This window comes from Falco cherrug, chromosome 4, assembly GCF_023634085.1.
Source record: "Falco cherrug isolate bFalChe1 chromosome 4, bFalChe1.pri, whole genome shotgun sequence".
NCBI classification, from domain to species: Eukaryota; Metazoa; Chordata; class Aves; order Falconiformes; family Falconidae; genus Falco; species Falco cherrug.
Genome location: NC_073700.1, coordinates 7,695,253 through 7,713,979, shown reverse-complemented (window position 1 = coordinate 7,713,979; position 18,727 = coordinate 7,695,253). Strand labels below are relative to the sequence as shown.

Sequence of the window (18,727 nt, the reverse complement as noted above, 5' to 3'; positions counted from 1 at the left end):
CCTGGGCGCCCAGCAGCAGTACGTTTCCCCTGGAAAGGGGGCTTTGACCCATCCACAGCATGTGTGGGGGCGGTGAGGCCCATTAAAGCCTTGCCCCAGGAGGGGCCCTGCTTTGGGCACCCCACTACAGCAGCTGTCCCCACAAACAGGACCCTGCGCCACCACAGTACGCTCCTGGCTCTGCACCGCAGCCGCTCTGCCAGAGGTACCGGCTGGGGCTGGCTCAGCTCCTGGCGCTGGGGCAGCACTTTGCCGCAGCAAAGAGGGAGTGAGCCTGGCAGGAGCCGGCCGGAGCCAGGAGAACGCTGTACTGTGCCCACCGCAGGCATGCCCCCCCTCGCCTGGGGCAGCGACCCCCCATCAGGAGGATGAGCTGTGAAGGGGATTGATGGGCCGGGAAGAAGCTGAGCTGCACAAATGCACTTTATCGACCCATCAAGTCCACCTGCTGGGAAACAACCCCCCCCCCCCCCCCACTTTGCCGCATCGCCAGCTGGGGCATACGGGGAGGTGCGGGAGACTGCTGCCAGGCAGAGCAGTCCCTGCGCAGTGCACCGGGCCTGTCTCCCCCTACCATCGTCCTGCGGGGGGCAACTGAGGCAGAGCGCTGGCACTCAGGTGGTCTGGCCCACCTGGCATCCCCTGCGATGCTGCACCCTGGGAGCCAGCTCTGCGCCCACTCTCCCCACCAGCCTGGCACAGCAACGTTCCTGGCTCCAGCTGCCCACCGCGAGCCGGGGGGCTGCACCCATCCTACCGTAGACCCCACTGCTGCACCCGGGCCCGCAGCGATGCTCAGGAAGCCTTGCACAGAGGCAACGTGCATGTGAAGGGCGTGCGACGGCCGGGCCACGCCTGCCACCTGGTGGCACGGCCCAGGGACACGGCAGCGGCCACCCGCCCTCCCCCCCGCAGTCCCCCGGCCCCGTCCCGCATGCCGGGCTGCGGCCCCCGGGGCAGGGACCGGGGCTTTCCCGACCTCGGCCCACCCCCCGCCGGGAAACCCTCAGAAATGAGGCCCGCGGCCCAGGCAGGTTTGGCAGCAAAGCGGGGTTCACCCCACCCCGCAACGCAGCCACAGAAGGGCCTTGCACCGCAACGGGTGGTGGAGCTTCTGCTCCGTCCGGAACTGTTCCTATGCCCACCTGGACAGTGCTGGCCTGGTTACTCCACGGGGAAAGACTTCTCCTGGCTTGGCTTCCCAGGGGAGGCTGGGCAAGCTCCACAGCCGAAGGGGAAGAGGGTGCAAGGGTGACGATACCCCAGACGCAAGCGCCGGCAGAGGGAAAAACGTGAAAACAGTAACTGAAGGGAGGAAACCTCCGGGAAGAGGTGGTTCACCATCACCCAGCCTCCACAGCTCTGTGGCGCTGTGCCCAGTGAGGCTGGAGACACGCCTCGGGGGAGCACACAGGCCCCATGCCAGGCTCAGACCCCCGCTGAGGGGTTGGCAACCTGTCCCCTTCAGCCCACCACCCACCGGAGCACTGCTCGCAATACCCAGGGGCTCCAGGGCAGGCAGCAAGCTTCAGAGGCGTTTCTGCTGGTCCTGTCCTGCTCCCATAGCTATGGCCAGATGGGATACAAGAAGAGCTGGTCCTCCACCAGCCAGCATTCACGCTGAAGCTGTGACAAAGACACTTAAGGTACAGCACAGGGATGAAAGGAAGCAGGAGAGTGGAACGCTACGTGGAGGAGGGAGACTCCAGGATGAAGTCTCTCATGAAGGAAGAAGCAGAACCACAGAAAGGACCAGTAGCATTGGCAACTTATTCTTCATTCACCCACTGAGAAACAGAAATAGGATCATTTTTGGATGTATTTCTTTTGGAAATGAGCCAAACTGGCAACTAGAATCAAAGTCTTCAAAAAGTCTATACAAAGATGTATCATACAAAATGTACAGGTAAATTCTCCAAAAAAAAACAAAAACCCAAACCAAAAACAAAAACCCAAAACCCAGACAGACAATACAACAAAGAGAGCAGAGATGGTGTGAAACCACAGCTAACAGGTCCTGCCCCTGCTCCAGAGGGCAGGGACAGCATCTGGACAACACGCTCCAAACACAAAATACATTACATTATGTACAGGACCGTATAAAGATCAGCATCCCCTTTGGTCTAACCAGGAGCTCTCCAGCATGAAGTTTGGGGCAGTTCAAACAATCTGCTCATGGAAGTGTTACATGCCGAGAGGGGAAAAAAGTCCAAGGGAATGAAATGGTCAACTCTAAACCATAACCAGGATACAGGCAGGCCACCAAGGCTACAGAGTTTAACAGTCAGTTCTGGCTAACAAGTGTGTGCTTTGCGGGCCACAGCGCGTTACTCCATCTCCGTGAAGCGAGCAAACATGGCTTTCCGCACTGCATCTTTGTACGAATCTGCAGTGGAGACACCGTAGGAGCTGCCCTTGGCTCCCAAGCCAGCTCCTCTCATTCGTACTTGGGCCTGCAAGGGAAAATACACATGCTTCAGCTCTGCAGCGAGGCCACACCACCACGCAAAACACCACAGGAAAAGTCATCAATCCAGCCAACTTCTCCAGCTCCCCTGGGGATCCCACACAGCTATAAATACTGACACCAGGAGATGAGACCGCACACAGCATCCCACACTTGCTGGCTCCACACTGCTCCAACCCCAGCCGAAATGGAACTGCACAGAATGTGGTTCCTAACAGAGTAACCCTGAGCAGCCAGACCCAAAGCCAGCAGCTGGGGGGAGGTAGGGCGGCCCACCCCGAGGTACGCAGCTCAAGGGCAGGCCCACTGCCACAGCACCCCACAGCACCTCAGGAGCAGATTTCTGAAGGGAGACAGAAGCAGAGCCCTGCCTGTCCGAGTCCCAGCTCTGCCTCAGCTTTAGCATCTGATGGGACAAACAGGAGCAGGAGCGAATATCAACAGAGGCAGCTTTGCTGTGGACAACCATTTTGTCCCTTGAGCAGCAAGTGCTTCTGGATTAAAAACAGGCACCAAACCTCATCAAAGCAGCATCCATCTCCACTTACCTCAATGGGTGCTGTGATGCCCTGACATTTTCTTCCCAAGCCTGAGCCTTCCCTCCAGCCCATGGCCTGCAGCATCTTGTTGCCGATGTTACTGTTGTCAAGGCCATCTTTGGTGGGCTGCTCGTAATTACTGCAGGAAGAAGAGAGGAGTTAACCACATTGCTCATCGTGCATCGAAGCAATTGCTGAGGAGCTCTCAGATACATACACTGTGCCAGCATCGTACACCTTCTTGCGCTTTGGCTCAGGAGGCTCCGGGATGCCGTACTTCTCCCGCCTCTCTGCTGCTCTGTCTCTGTATTTCATCTGCATGAGGGAACCAGATTTAGTACTGATTTTTGAAGACACTTTTGCTCATCTTTGAGCTATGAGTAAGCTACATGCCTGCTATGACAGGTATCTGTCCGCTGCAGCCTGCTAATACACAGCTTGACTAACACCACAGAAGAGAACCTCAAGCAAGTCCCTGGAGCACATGGGAACCTGCACTAGGGTAGGAAGAGTCTGGCCCCAACACCTGCTGGATTAGCCCTCAATTAGCCACTCAAAGGTTTCTGGTCCCACTCTGGCAACCCTGAGCTGGAGGTGAAATGGCCCTTCCCTGCTAAGAAGTAGTCGTGGGATATAGGACACTTCTCTCCATGCAACAGGACAACTCTGAACCTTGACCCAAGAAGGGGTTGGCTTACAAGGATTATCTCAAGTGACATGTGTCAGGATAAAGAGCTCAACATATCACCTGTGCAGGTTTTCCATTAGCTACTCATCTGCTCATCTCAGCACTGACCTCTCTCTCACGCAGCTCCAAGGCTTCAAGTTCCTGCTCTGAAAGCTTTGATCTCCTGTAGATATCCATGTTTTGCTGAAACAAGGAGATTCCTGTTAACAGCATGACACATGCAACAGCTCCTTTCACGTAAGTAGCTGACTTTTGGGAGAGCAACAATCCAATGCAGTATGTTTGATTTAATAGGAACAGTTTTCCAAACTGTGACAGGTATTATAGCTTTGGTTTATACACCGAATTATGGCAACCAAGTACCCTCCTGACAGCGTAACGCAACTACCTTGTGCAAGTCAGACAGCTGCTGGTGCCGAATCAGAGCATCTTTATTTGGGAACTGCCTTCTACACAGCAGACAAGCCATCTTCTTCCAGTCAGTCAGCTTCTCTTCCTCATTCTCCATTCTTTCCAGTAAGTCCTCATCGTTATCACTATCGCCACTGTAGGCAGCCACAAGGCCACGCTAAGAAAGGAAGGACAGTGTTAGGTGGAACATGACAGCATCACCACAGTTTGGAGAGCCCAAAAAGGGAACGTGGAGACTGTAGATGTGTTTGGTGTTGCACAGGAGGGGCATCACCCTCTCATTACTGAGGATGAAACGCAACTGAAAAGAACAATATACTACAGTGGCAGCCAGACTTACTTCCCACTAACCAAACAGTAATTTAAGTACCATGCTTTTGGAAACCTCAAAACCTCAACCGAGCTCTTAAGCAGAGAAAAGCTGTGATTTCTTCTAGCCTCATCTTACTGCACTTGTGTCAGACCACTGTAACCACCACAGCTTTTTACAGATGATGCTGTGGAAAGCAAGGATTTCCTAGAACTCTTCTAAAATGCTTTACCGGTAACCTTTGGGAATACCTCTGCCAGGTATCTCGCACTCACCTTCAGTGGATTTTCATCATCCCCATTCTTCAACACCTCTGGCAAGATCTGCTGTCTCTCAGACAGAGCTCCCTGGATGAGACAACAATGCCATGAGCACCAAGCTCTCTGCCATACCACACCCCGCTCCATACTACTGCCAGCACTTTCACCTTCTTCTCAAAGAGGGCAAAGCCTGCATCTGCAGCCGCTGACTCTTTCCGCTCCTCCTCCCTGGTACTCAGTGGCTGGAAGCTATTCTTGAAGTTCTCTTTCTGCTTGTTCAAACTCTTTGCCCAGCGCTCCATGTCTTTAGCAATCTGAAATGCAGAGTGGTTTGCTCAGACAGCTCCCCTCACAGCTGTCAATCTTGCGTACAGTTTCCAGAACAAGTCAACCCACTACCTTTTCTTTTTAAAATCACAGGACACTGGATGTAGTGCAGCTGTTTCCCTGTATACAGTGTTCAAAGATACCGCAGCTTGCTTCTTTTACTGTATGAACCCTTCTTATCGATCTAATCCTTGAAGTGATGGCTTAGTTATACTCCCACTGGTCCTGGCATGATTCCATATGCATTCCTCCTATGCAGAGCTTATTTCTGCACTGAAGCCTTGCCAACTCCACCTCTCCTCAGCCCTCTACAATACTTGCAGATTGCAGGCATACACCCCACCGAATAACCTAGGATTTCCTTTATCATGAAAAAGGAGAACCATTATGCCATTTCACAGAAGACTTTAGCCCAGTTACAATCCCATTTTGTCTTTTACCTGTTGAGCAGTTTTACTTTTAGGCTTCTCTTTCTTCTCCTTCACTTCTTTGGTGGTAGTTGTGGTAGCTGTTTGTTGGTACGTGACACCTTCTGCAGCAGGCATGTAGGTCTCTTTTTCGCCATCCCAGTAAAGGTACTGCTGGGTTAAGGCATTGTAGTAATACTGCCAAAGGAAGAGTCAAGACAGTTAAATGCTTCATACAAGCTAAACATCCAAGGAAGAACCAAAGCTGGCTGTTTGATTCATACTACTGCATCAAATAGGAAGGTGTTCTGTAGAGTCCAAACAAGTTCTGCAGACTCCACAAAGGAGTCAAAAGGCATGACGTGGCTGAAGCGGCTGCCCCCAGACACAGGCCTTCTGCCCAACAGCACTACAGAAAGCCTTCTGCCTCTCTCAACAGATGACCCACCAGAGCCCCGAGCTAGGTGCACTTTGCATGCACCCAGCAGCAAAATAGCTCCGTTAGGATTAGCTCTTTTCACAAACACTATGTGGGCCAAACTGTGAGGAAAATTAAGGGAAGGAGAGAAAAATGGAAGAGCTATACCAGAGGGAAGTCCCAGTCCTACACACACTGCTGAACGTTATCTGTTACATTCAGTATTTTGTGCACCTCAAAGTTAATTTCACTTGTATGATGAGACAGGGAACTAATGGACTTCAACAGTTAAGACAGGTGGGAAGAACTTGTGTTTACCTGGGAATTAGGATCATAGTAGAGCCCTGTTACAGGATCATAATAATATCCTGAAGATTCATCATATTGGTAGGTGGAAGTGTCAGGGACAGCTGTAAAAAAATTAAAGTGTGGGATATGGTCGTTCCAGTCGAATTCAGACAGGTATCTTTCTGTATTTCAGTTAAAATTCTGAGTTTATTACCAGCCACAATGGCAGGCATGTCTGTAAAGGGCTCTTAATCACCCATGCAGAACACACTCCAGGGACAGCTTCACCACTGACATATGGCGATAAGAGCACTCAGCCAAAGCCAAGTCTCTCTCTTACTATACAGTGACAGATACCTGTCCCCACCAGCAACGCCCAACTGCTTACCGTACTTGGTTCCAGGGACTACGCCAGTCGGGGGAGCCGTTTGTGCCTGAGTGCTAGTGGTAGGTGGTGCTGATTGTGTCTGAAAAAAAAACCCAAATCAGGAACCTCAATTAGAAAATCTGTCACCAAGGTGCAAGAAAACAAGGACAGCGAGCTAAGGCATGAGCAGCCCACACCACACATACAACAGCTAGTTCCTCTTCACCAGTACACTTAGCACTCACCTTTAACCAACAAAAAAAAACTAAACAAGAAACTTTTCACAGAAAAGAATTGGCAGATGATTTATGACCATAAGCACTGTGAGCAACCCACGGACACTCAGCAGCTTTGCTGTACCACCCACTTTAAAGAGAGAAGGCAACAGCTAAACCAGATATCCCACATAACCCTGTGTTGAAAGCAAGGAGCAATTAGTGCTGTAATTACCGGAGAGTCAGGTGAGTTTGTCTGTTGATTATATAACTGAGGACTCTGGGACACGACTGCAGCTGTGGTGGTAGTGACTGGAGCTCCTGCCAACAGAGAGCGATAATGGATAAGCCAACTGATCTGTAGAACAGTATTTCATCCTAGTGCTAAAATTACTTTGTTTACAGTTTCAGCTCCCAATTCCAGCTCCAGCAGCCAAACAAGGCAGTAAACGTTCAAAAGGAGACAGATACACAGCGGGTATTTTCTAACCAGACAAGGAACAGTTTCCTTTTCAGGAGGAAATATTCTGCTCCCAAGGCCAGTGACTCGTGGCATCTGAGAGCTGCTAGTGCTCAAGATTTGTCTAGAGCTGCTTACACAGTTCTCACGAGCTCAAGGCTTTTGTCAATAGGCTGGAGTGGAGGCTGCGCTCTCACCTCACCAACTAGAGAACCCACTTGAACCAATCTGTTACGGTCCTCTAGCAACACATACTCATTCACACATCCTGAGAGCAAGGAGAGCCAAGTGTCCCTTTACACAGCAAAGTAACAAAGGCTACAGTAAAATACTGCTATTGCAACACTATGATTACAGACAAGAGCATCCCCACATGTCAGAAGTACTACCTGATATGGTAGCTGCATCTGTGTCCAATACTCCTCCTTGATTTTGGTAGTACTGCTGGTAATCCTGGGAGTACTGCAAATGGAGAAGAACGACAATGCAAGATGAGCAGATACCCAAATTACAACCACCTACTGGTTAAAGCATAACCACCACTACCAACCTGAGCATACTGTGTGTAGCCATCCTGTCCTGACTGGAGGTAACTGTAGTCAAGGGTGCTGCCTTCTCCAGTCTGTGGCTGAAATTCGAGCAGGTAATTTTTGTTAGAACAGATACGGTTACTGTATTTAGGGATTCTGACACTGTTTAGGCTCCAGCCCAACTGTCAGCTCACATCCGTCAAAGCAGCTTTGGTCAGTTCAAGCAAGCAAGTGGCCAACAGTGAAACTGTATGCTCTACATTTTCTTTTTCAGGAAAACACAACTATGAGCACCAAACTCCAAATCATACCTGAGTGGATGACCACTGAGCTGCAGCAATGGCTGTACTTGCCACAGAGAAGGCGCTGACTCTGTTACCGTCTGGGAGAAGCAAGTCTCTGTAACCACAAAAATCATGCATCTGAGTAAATACTGCTTTTTGCTGAAGTGTCTCCTTATGCAAGGGGGCAGAGTCTGCCCTTACACGTGGATTTCTTGGCAGTTACAAAACATTCTGATTATAATGAATGAGCCAAAGCACTGCTTGGCAAGTAAAGGAACTTGAGGTTCATTGTTGTACAGTCAATAACAAGTCACTAAGTCTCCAAGGAAACAAGCATGCTATGTACACAAGTAGTTATGATGTTATCTTCAGAGGACTGGAAATAGGGGTGGTAGGAAACACTGCTTTCACTCTCCCCACACACAGTAAAAAGCTGGATGTATGCAACACAAGACACATAAGCAAAACTTTGGAGTGACAGTAATCTTAAAAAGCCTGGGTGACAACACATCTCCAATATAAACGGCAGGGGTAGGGGGGGTGTAAAAAATAAACTGTTACTGCAACTCACTTTCTGGCACTCTTTGCAAAGTCAACACCAATTGTTTTGCCATCAATTTTTAATGGTGGCTGAAGACTTTGTAAAATCTGCAGCAGTTGAGAAGCATCCTACAAGAAAAAACACTCATTATTATAGGCAGGTTACTGGAGATTCACAAGTTTCCAAAGCTTCACCTTTTCACATACAGCCGCTGAAAGCAGGTAGTGCTGTAAGAACACCTCCATCTTCTCATACTATACACATGTAGAAGAGCACAATGGGACCGATCACAGCCCACATGCCAACAGTGCATGCTTCCCTCCCCAGGTCACTGAAGATGTTTGCCCCAAATTACTCCAAAAGGGAGGCCAAGCAGGTATCGAGATCAGGCACCTGTTTTCAGGCAGCAACAACTGTTCCACTCTACCTACAGCAGGCCCAAACAGATCATGCTGCTGACTTGAGTTTGGTACGTAGAATCATTTAGGTTGGAAAAGACCTTTAAGATCAAGTCCAACTGTAAAGCTAGCACTGCCAAGTCCACCACTAAACCATGTCCCTAAGTGCTGTATCTACAGATCTTTTAAGGACCTCCAGGACAAAGACTTTACCATCCTTCAGGGACCCTATGCCAGTATCTGTCCTCCTTCACAGTAAAGAGGTTTTCCTTGTACCTCACTGCAATTTTCCATGTTTCAACTTAATGCTATTTCCTAGTGTCCTATCCCTGCATACCCTCAAGAAAAATGTCTCTCTGCTGTCCCTAGACCCTCCCTTTGGATGCTGCAGAGAGCAGCAATACCCCCCTCCTCCCCTTCCTTCTCAAGGTGGAAGGCCAATTCTGCGCACTCTGTCCCATATTATATGCTCCAGACCTTAATTTCAGTTAACAAAATACTATCCCAGACCTATTTTTGTGATCCAAGCATGAAACCAGCCTTTAATCCAGAATAGCTCTCTGCTACGGAAACAGCTTTCCTACGTGCTCACAACATCCCCACCACCTTCTTTCCCAACTGCAGCTAAAGATGAAAAGCTTTGACACACCGAGTTTCAATTAACCTTTGGTGAACCAGAGCAGTCAGTCAGACAGCTCAAAAGCTCTAAATGCTTCAGCTACAGAAGCACGTTAACAAGCTGTTTCTCTCCCAACACATCAGTAAGGCCCTCACCATGGCAGAAGACAGCTGCACAAACGCAAAGCCTCTATTTTGCTGCGTCTGCTTGTCTTTGATTAGACGAATATTATTGACTGCCAGAGATGCGTATGGAGACAAGGCAGTCATGATGGATTCCACTACCGTGTGAGGAGCAATGTTTCGGAGAATGATGGCTGAGGAGAAAAGAGAGTATGATATTAGCTGTGCATGTAACCGCTTTCTGGCGTAGTTCAGGTTCTTCAGCAGGTAGTCTGAGGTACAGGAAGGATTTCAGTCCCTGCGTTCACGTATCAAATTATAAAACAAATCAAAGATTACTTACTATCACAGTAATAATCCACAGACTGAACGGCTTCTGATGCTCCAGGTGGCACCTCCTGTTCTGAATCTTCGTAAGAAGAAGAAAATGTTTTAGTCACAATACGGCTCATTCTCTCAAACCGAGCATTTCACAAGCCAGCCTAGGACCTACAGTGAACTTTGTTTCCTACACAGGAGAGAAAGTTTTCCACAAAATCAAACACAGCCAAGAGATCAGTGTAACATACCAAATTTGTCCGCTCCACAGCGGAAGCATTTTAGCCTCCTTCTGAAGTTGTAAAGGCAGCACTATGAGGAATAAGAGAAGTCTAGTAAGAACTCGAGTGATTTGTTAAAATGGTTGCATTTGCTGTATAGCAACAAAAACTAGACTTTCACACAAAGTAACATAACAAAGCTAAACCCACCAGAACAATCAAGAACAGCAAAAGCCACCCTTGCCCATATCACAGCTCCTTTTCAGAATATCCCAACTATCTCTCCCTTAGTCCTCCTGAACTCTTCAGTTATTTTAACTGCGAGGTCTTCAACTTACAATCCCAGGCATAGGAACTACTTAAAAAGCATGTTAAAATCAAACACAGGGTGGAAAACAAGTTACCCTTACGGGCAAGAAATGTAGTTAAAGCCCGACAAACAGCCTCGTCCTCATCTTACTAAATCACCTCCACTGGCTGTGTGAAACAAAGAGCACACAGCAGCCTATAGCAGACCAGCAGCAATTCAACAGTAAATTAGCCATCACCTCGCAACTTCTTACTCTAGCACACCTCACCACCCAATCTGTGTTCTGCAGCAACACCTCAGTGACTCCATCTATTTTGCCACCCGAGCTAGGAAACGTTTTCATTCCTGCATTTTACTGTTCCTATGCTTATCACACAGACCAGGAGCACAAGCAGGTTTGGATCACGTATCACTTTGTTCAAGCCAGAGCCACTGAAAAGCACAGAGGACTCCTGCCCATAGAACCACATGTGATACCTTGTTGCAAAGCCAGTCCTCAAATTTAGGCCTGGGGTTGCTGTAGTGCATCGCGATCTGCTTCCCTTGGATCACCAGCTTTTTCTGCAAAAAAAGTGGTTTCAATTATTCCTGTATCGAGGCACACATGTTCATTTTCCCATGGCAGAGCACCCTTCGGAGGAATCAGTGCTCCTGAATTAAATGGACAACATATGGGGAGGATGTGGAGGACAACCACCGCCACCTACACCCTGCCCATCCAATCCTGCAGAGAGGAGGACGAGGGCAGCAAGAGAATGGGATGTGGAGCAAAGATAAACGGAATCAGGGAGTGTTGAAAAAGCTGCCAAACACTAAACGCTGACATGGAACCAGAAAGTGTCTCGAAGGAGACAAAGTCCTAACCTGCTGCATTCAGGATTAACACGTTTTTAGGAGTCTCTTTGCCCCCACATTTCTATTCACTTCTGGTATAGTACTGAGCAACATTTTAAACATCCTTAGGTAACGGCTTCACTTCTTCCCCTACTCCAAATACCCCAGACCTTTTAAAAACCACATTTGGATTACTTTTCCAAGCACTTTCTTCACAAGTGTCCCTTTGAAAATACAGTAATTCCTCCCAAAGGGACCCTGCTTAAGACTTCTTGGAGACCGGATTACAAGTGCCATCAACTGAAATGTAACTCAGAGTGGTTTCCTTTGACTAATGCATCAGTTCAATGGGAAGCCTGCACAAGAGGTTTGTGTTCTTCATTCAGGCAGGAGCTCTCCAAAATGAGTAACTAGACTGCAAGTGAAGCTTCTCCAAGGGTAGGAAAAGTTCATAATGCTTTCAGCATGTCCTCTCACTCCGACTTTAGAGGAGTTAGGAATTTACATCTAGTTAAGAAGCCTTGATTCTCAGCCTCACACTTTGCCAGGTGTGGCTATGCAGAATGCCCTTTCACAATATGGCCATCAACATAGTTTAGTCAAACAGGTGAAGTCTGTCTGAGGAAGTACATCTGAGGAAGCGCGTATTAAGAGGCCAAACCCCAGACATTTTAACAAACTATTTTTATAGCAGATTGGCTTACTGCAGAGGTACCACAGAAGTGTCAGGACCGGTGGCTTTTCTTGATAACAGGGTCTGACATAGATCTAGCACGTAGCATGAATAAGGCTCTCACATTCTGCACAACTAAATAGGGCAAAGCCATTTCTCCTACCGGCAGGAGGGAGGGTTGGAGGGCCCAGCACTCATTGGATATGCACACATAGAAACAAAGCTGCTGGCATAGTTGCAATACATCATTCTTTCATCTAACAGTCAGCAACTGGGCTGCTGGGGACAGTCTACGTTTTCCCTACTACTAGGGTGGCTGGTTACTGGAGTGAATTTGAGTATGTTTCAATAAATTATGCATCAGTACAGCTTTGTATATATTAAAATTATCTCGTTTCTGAAAACATGCTGAGCATGAATTTTTTGATCTAAATCTTTCCACTGCATTCACCAACCCTACTGAGCAGCATGTCAGGAAAACAGTATTTGAATACTGCTCTCTGGCTGGGGAAATCACCCACCGTACAGGACACATGAAACCCTATTCCAGCGTAAGGCACACAACTTCCATCTGCTGGAACTAACTGCCTGTGAATCCCATTACAGCGCCACTTCTTTATGCATAACGCCAACAGAGCAGATACCATTCCTCATGCTGCCCAGGGACCTTCACATCAAATATTCAATTGTAAAAACAAACAAAGATTTGATATACTTTGCTCACTTTGAGAGTTTTTAAGTTCTATTGTGAAACAGACTATGAATATTCAAAAAGGAGCAAAAGCAAGTCAAACTGCAGTGCAACAGGGAAATCCCAGAAACTAGAGGACTCTCATTGCATTTTGGCCCTGCATTAAGTCATACTTCAAAAAAGCCAAAATACACAGCATAACGTATGTGACAATTCACTGTCTATAAAATATAGTTGGAATAAACATGCTTTTCCTCTAGAAGAGCCAGTTCTTCCTCTTTAACTGGAAGAATGCACTATTGCCATGATCTGACACTTCTCTTTCAGGGTTAATATCAACGTAATGCACAGACCTGGTGCTTTCTCTGGCAACAGAGAAGAAATATCAGGTGGAAATAAGTTCAGATTTTCTAAAGACTACTTGCTAAACCTTCATGAGCCAATTAAATTGAAACCAAGCCATTAAAACCATAGCACATTTTACCAGGGAGTGCTCAAAACAACCAATTTTCTCTCCTAATTTTACCCAGTATTTTGTCCTGCTGTTACAAATTTTAATATATACAAAGCCTTTATTCTTTTAAATCATTGTTATGGAACAAACCACTCCTTCCACCTTTATTTTTTTCCTTTTTTTTTTTTTTTTTTTAAACTGTACAGACTTGTTCCATTTTCAGGAATATCTAGACTTGGTGAGTGAAGCAACCTGATTGGCTTCCATCCAGCTGGTAGCATCTTGAAAGTGATAAAACTCCACGAAGGCGAAACCACGGCTTACACCTAGAGACAGCATTCAGATATAGACGGGATACTTGTGTTAGTCAGTTCCTTTAAAACAGGTGAATCTCTCTCCAACTGCTTCATTACTTCATGACAAAGCAGCTTTACAAATGCGACGCCAACTGCTGGGATCTGCTTGTTATTTTGCCATGGCAAGGAACCAAGCTCCCTTAACTGGCTACATTTCACTCGATTTGAATCCATGTTTAAAGGTAACCATGCAACAGACTACATACTATTAAATGTGTTTATACTATCATTACTTACCAATACCTGTTAACAAAAACCCCTGCAGACAGACTTCTTTTTACATGTTGACCAGCTATCTAAGAGTCTTCCAAAAAGCCACATTCCTTAGCCATGGCAAACCTTTTATTTTTTATTTTTTTTTATTGCATGTGCTTGCAGTTTGGGGGCAATTCTGGATACTCTTTTGGGCTAGGGAAGAGGAAGTTGATGTCAAAAACTGGATTAAGAGCTCTCACCTGTCTTTCTTTTCATCAGCCTCACGTCTGCAGGCTGAGGACCTTCAAAGGACTCAATAAGCTCGCGAATCTGTGTGAGATTTTAATCAGACAGTTAAATTTTCACATCCTGGCAGACAGCTAGGACAGTCACAGAAGCAACCTACCTTACAGTACATGCAAGAGGCACATAGAATCATAACGTTGTCAAACTATCTCAGAGAAAAAGAAAACCTTTATGGAGAACTTAACAAGAGACTGATGAGCACCAGAGAATCCACACAGTTCTTTGCTACACTAAACCAGTTCTTTGCTACACTAAACCAACTGTAGTGTAGGAGGAGAAGGAAAAAAACAAAACCTTCACTTGGCCACAGCATCATCCAGAATCTGAATCCCTATGGCACAACAAGACAAAAAAAACCCCTGTGCTTGCTCCATAGTTTTTATACAGGACACTGTCAGCATCCCTCTCCCTGCTACCTAAAGGCCCCTGGCTCCCAGCACTGTATTCCAAGGCTCCATGATACATACATTAAGGCTCACACTACAGTTCTCATCCTCTAACAGTTCCACTTCTACAGGGGATCTGATGTAAAGCTGCCCATTTACATGCTGACTGGAACTGACATCTTCAGTGCAAGTAGCTTTTTCATCATGAAAAAGTGGAAAAAGCTGAAAAATATGTACATAATCAGAAGTCTTAAGGTAATGTTAAAAAAACAACTAGTAGTTCCAAGATGCATCATCTACAGTCTAAAGTTGAGTTCAGAATTATAAACTTCCCCATAAATTATGCTACAGTTCTTTGCAAAACTATAGAGCTACAACACTTAATACCTCAGAGACAAACTGTTCTGAAATGTTCTGTGTAATGTCTGACTGAGTTGCCTCATTTGGATGCATGAGCTTACACTAGTGACCACTTACAAAAATAGCAGACCAGCACATGATGACTAAAAAAAACCCACTCAGTATTAGGAGGGTAGTAAATAATCAGGAAAAGACAAAAAAATGTAATTCTGTTACAGAAATGGTGCACAGGGATCCTTCATGTTAGCAAAAAAATGCACTAAGATCTTTGAGGCAAAGGTGGAGTCTGCCTGAAAACAAACTGGAGTAGTTCTGCTTTTACAGGGTTCCCACTCACCCCTCAAGTAACAGCTGTGGGCCTGTATCTTGGTCATCAAAATAATCCAGCAAGGAAGAAAAAAAAAAAATTAAAAAAGAAAGCTCTAAGCCAATTACATTTAGTATCTTTCCATTAAAAAATGTTAGATAACCACATATCAAGCTCATCTGTACTTGCTCCCTCAGCTCCACAGCAGCCATTTTACGACTTCCACAGCTGTACCCACACAAAGCAGCTTTGTGCCGGGCCATACTCAGCTGAGGAGCTTGGTGGCTGTGTGTAACCCCACCAGTAAGAACTTCTGGCCTCAATAAAGACCCAGAAAAATTCAAGTAAGTACCTCCTCTGTGTCTCTCTCCTGGGGCAGGGAGGAGAAGGAAAAAACCAAAACCAACCAAACAACAAAACATGCGTCTTTCCTCCTATACCAAAAGGCAGAAAAGCACAGGTAGTTTAAAATCCTGTTTAAAGCACTGGTAGTTTAAAAATCCAAACATGCACAAAAAAAGAAGACTATTTGCAAATTATTCTGTTTGAAAGAAACTGGTTAACATTCAACTGACCTCTGTTACTCAACAGCGACAGTTTAAAACCTTTTAGGATTCAAAATGGCAGTGCAACCAACACGTTGGAAAGCGAGCCACCATGATGCAGCTTTCAACAAAATGGCAGCAGTGACTAACAGACCTGCTGACACAAAGCTGCAGACTTCCCAAGGTGCAAGAAAAGCAAAACCCCTTTCTGGCTACTTACATCGTTCTCTGTAACCGTGATAGGAAGGCCACGTAACATGATGGTTTTGCTTTCTTTCTCATCGTTAATGTCATTCCTGTAGTCGTGCTCTCCATAGTCGCCATCGGAATGGTATCCATCTTCAGATTTGTCACTGTTCCTACGCTCCCGCTCCCTCTGAGAAGCCAGTGCCCAGAATTAACCAGCGCAATTTCTAGCAGCGTGCCCCCGCAACGCCGTAAAAACAAAGCACGACAAGACCACATACGACCACCTTTCTCAGGTTTGGTCCTGATGGCCTCAGGCAGAACACCAAGGTCACCCGTCACCCCCCCCCCAACTTCGCCCTTAGCAAACCCCGGGGATGCCAACGCTGGCACTGGGGACCAGGCTGCCGGGCCCCAGGAGGGCTCGTACCGGGACCTGGGGCGAGCCCACCACCGCCTGCCCCGGCCCCTTCCCTCCCCCCACGGCGGCCGGAGCTGCTCCATGCTGCAGTGCGCAATGCTCCGGGCCCGGCTTGCCCGCCCCACTCACCTCAGGGCTATCGTAATCGCGGCTGTCGTAGTCTCTATCATAGTCTCGGCTGTCGCGACTGTCGTAGTCTCGGCAATCCCGGCTATCGTAGTCCCGGCAATCGTAGTCTCGGCTGTCACGGCTATCGTAGTCACGGCAATCACGGCTGTCGTAGTCTCGACAATCACGGCTGTCGCGACTGTCGTAGTCTCGGCAGACCCGGCTGTCGCGACTGTCGTAGTCTCGGCTGTCGTAGTCCCGGCAGTCTCGGCTATCGCGGCTGTCATAGTCTCGGCTGTCGTAGTCCCGGCTATCGTAGTCGCGGTAGTCATCGTACCGGTCACCGCGGCGCTCCTCACTGGACCTCTTATAATCAGAGTCCCTACGCCGGCTCCGGGATTCCCGCTCATCACGGTCCTCCCTCTCCACGATGGAACCGTAACGGCCGCTCCGCTCTGTCCTGCTCACGCTGCGGGGCACACCGGGCCGAACTCAGAACGAGAAGAACCTGCAACGAACTCCCACCATCGCCCACCCCACGGGGCCGCCCGCCCCCCCCCCCCCATCCCTTCCTCCCCTCTGTCTTCGCCCTCCCACCCAAGCTCACCGCTTGTCCGAGCCCATGACGCCGTCTACGATCCAAAAGCACGCAGCGAAGCGCTAACCGCCACCACGGGGCGACGAACACACCCGCGCAACCCCTCACTCCCTCGCCACAAAATGGCGCCGAGGTGACTGCCCGTCTTCTACCCAGAAGGCACAGCGGCCGCCGCCTGGAAGTTTCCAAGCGGCGCGCAGGCGCGGCGGCGGCCGCCATCCAGCGGCACGCCGGGAGCTGTAGTGCGGGCCGGGCCGGGGCCGGGGGGGGGCCGGGGGCGGGCCGGTGGGCGGGGGTCTGCCTCCTTCCCTCCCTCCCCGTCTCCCCGGCGTCCTGCGGTCACAGGGGCGTCGGGCTGGAACGGGCCATCAAAGATCATACAGCCCGACCCCCTGCCACGGGCAGGGACACCTTCCACTCGTCCAGGTTGCTCCAGGCCCCATCCAGCCTGGACACTGCCAGGAATGGGGCATCCACACATACTCTGGGCAACCTGTGCCGGTGTCTCACCACCCTCATCACAAGGCGTTTGTTCTTTATGTCTGACCTAAATCTGCCTGCTTTCAGTTTAAAATCATTGCCCCTTGACCTGTCACTGCAGACCCTGGTGAAAGTCTCCATCTTTCTTATAAGCCCCCGTTAGACATAGAAAGGCTGGAATAAGGTCTCCCTGGAGCCTTCTCCAGGCTGAACAATCCCAGCTCCTCCAGCCTGTCAGGATATTAAATAGTACTAGTCTCTGTATGGACCCCTGAGGGACCCCAAAAATCACTGTTTTCCATGTGGACACTGAGCCACTGACTACAGAAGTGGCGAACTCTGGAGTGGGCGGTGGGTCCATAGAAGGGACCTTTTCCCTATGAATCAAGGCATGGACAAGCAAAGATGTAAAGAAAAGGGAGTCTTCAGGGAAGCACATTCCCTTCCCGAGGCTCAACACCACTTCCTCTTCCTCCTTGTGGTCTCCACTCCCCCTGTTCTCACCACCTTCATTCAGTCCCTCTCCATCCCTTTGGTGATGTGGCACGCAGGGTGAGAGCCTCTGGCCTCCTCCTGCCACTCCTAACTACTCACTCATCTTGCCCACCCCAGTGCAGGCTCCCCTGTGGGCTGCCATCCCTCTGGGGGAGTACCTGCCTCAGGAAAACTAAATAACTTCTTCTGCCCCTGAGGAAGGACGCAGGACTGTACCCTCACCTGCACTGCCTGGGGCTGACGTGGCCGAGCCCAGGGGTTACCAAGCCGCCGATGCTCTGGCTCCAGCAGCACAGGCCCCTCCATGTCCCCAGCAGGATGGGCAGCTCTGCCTCCTGCCCGTGCCGCTTGTCCCCACCTGCCCTGCAGCCACTGCTGCCCAGCGCGTCACGAGAGCAGCAGTAAGAGGGCACACTGCAAAACCAAGCCCTCTGTTGAGCCATCAACAAAGCCCAACAAACAAAGCCCAAGCCTTTGACCAGTCTCCAAAGGGGAGACCACCTGCGGGCAGCCAGCAGCCCCTCCACGATGCCCCGGGCATGCACGGCAACAGTCTTTGGCCACCTATGGCCGGGGCGGTGAGCCTGTGGCGGCACAGAGGCCGGCCGAAGGGCGCTCCCGCTGCCCGCCGGGCTGCCCGCTCCCGGCTGTCCCGCACACCGGCCCCTCAGAGCCCACGCCACCGCCTTCCCGACCCCGCTGCCCCTGCGGCCCCACCACCCCTCAGCACCGCGGGTCGGCCCCGCGCCTCCGCACAGAGCGGCAGAATCAGACTGGTCCGGGCTGGCAGGGACCTCTGGAGGCCATCCAGCCCAAGGCCCTGCGAAAGCAG

The 18,727-nt window shown here is 49.2% G+C and overlaps 1 protein-coding gene across 1 annotated transcript; it reads right to left on the bottom strand.

Annotated features, from left to right (window-relative positions):
* Window positions 1-1,801: 1,801 nt before the first annotated feature.
* On the bottom strand, window positions 1,802-17,089 carry RBM5 (RNA binding motif protein 5). The gene is made up of 24 exons (XM_055707625.1): window positions 16,930-17,089; window positions 16,344-16,791; window positions 15,828-15,983; window positions 13,964-14,033; window positions 13,405-13,478; window positions 10,978-11,061; window positions 10,221-10,281; window positions 9,995-10,060; window positions 9,685-9,845; window positions 8,543-8,640; window positions 7,999-8,086; window positions 7,708-7,785; window positions 7,547-7,619; window positions 6,933-7,018; window positions 6,504-6,582; window positions 6,146-6,237; window positions 5,443-5,607; window positions 4,843-4,989; window positions 4,691-4,762; window positions 4,083-4,262; window positions 3,803-3,877; window positions 3,224-3,321; window positions 3,016-3,145; window positions 1,802-2,453 (listed from the first exon to the last, which is right to left on the bottom strand). The coding sequence occupies exons 1-24, from the start codon at window positions 16,944-16,946 to the stop codon at window positions 2,328-2,330; spliced, it is 2,724 nt and encodes a 907-aa protein (XP_055563600.1). The 5' UTR covers window positions 16,947-17,089; the 3' UTR covers window positions 1,802-2,327.
* Between the last annotated feature and the right edge of the window lie 1,638 nt (window positions 17,090-18,727).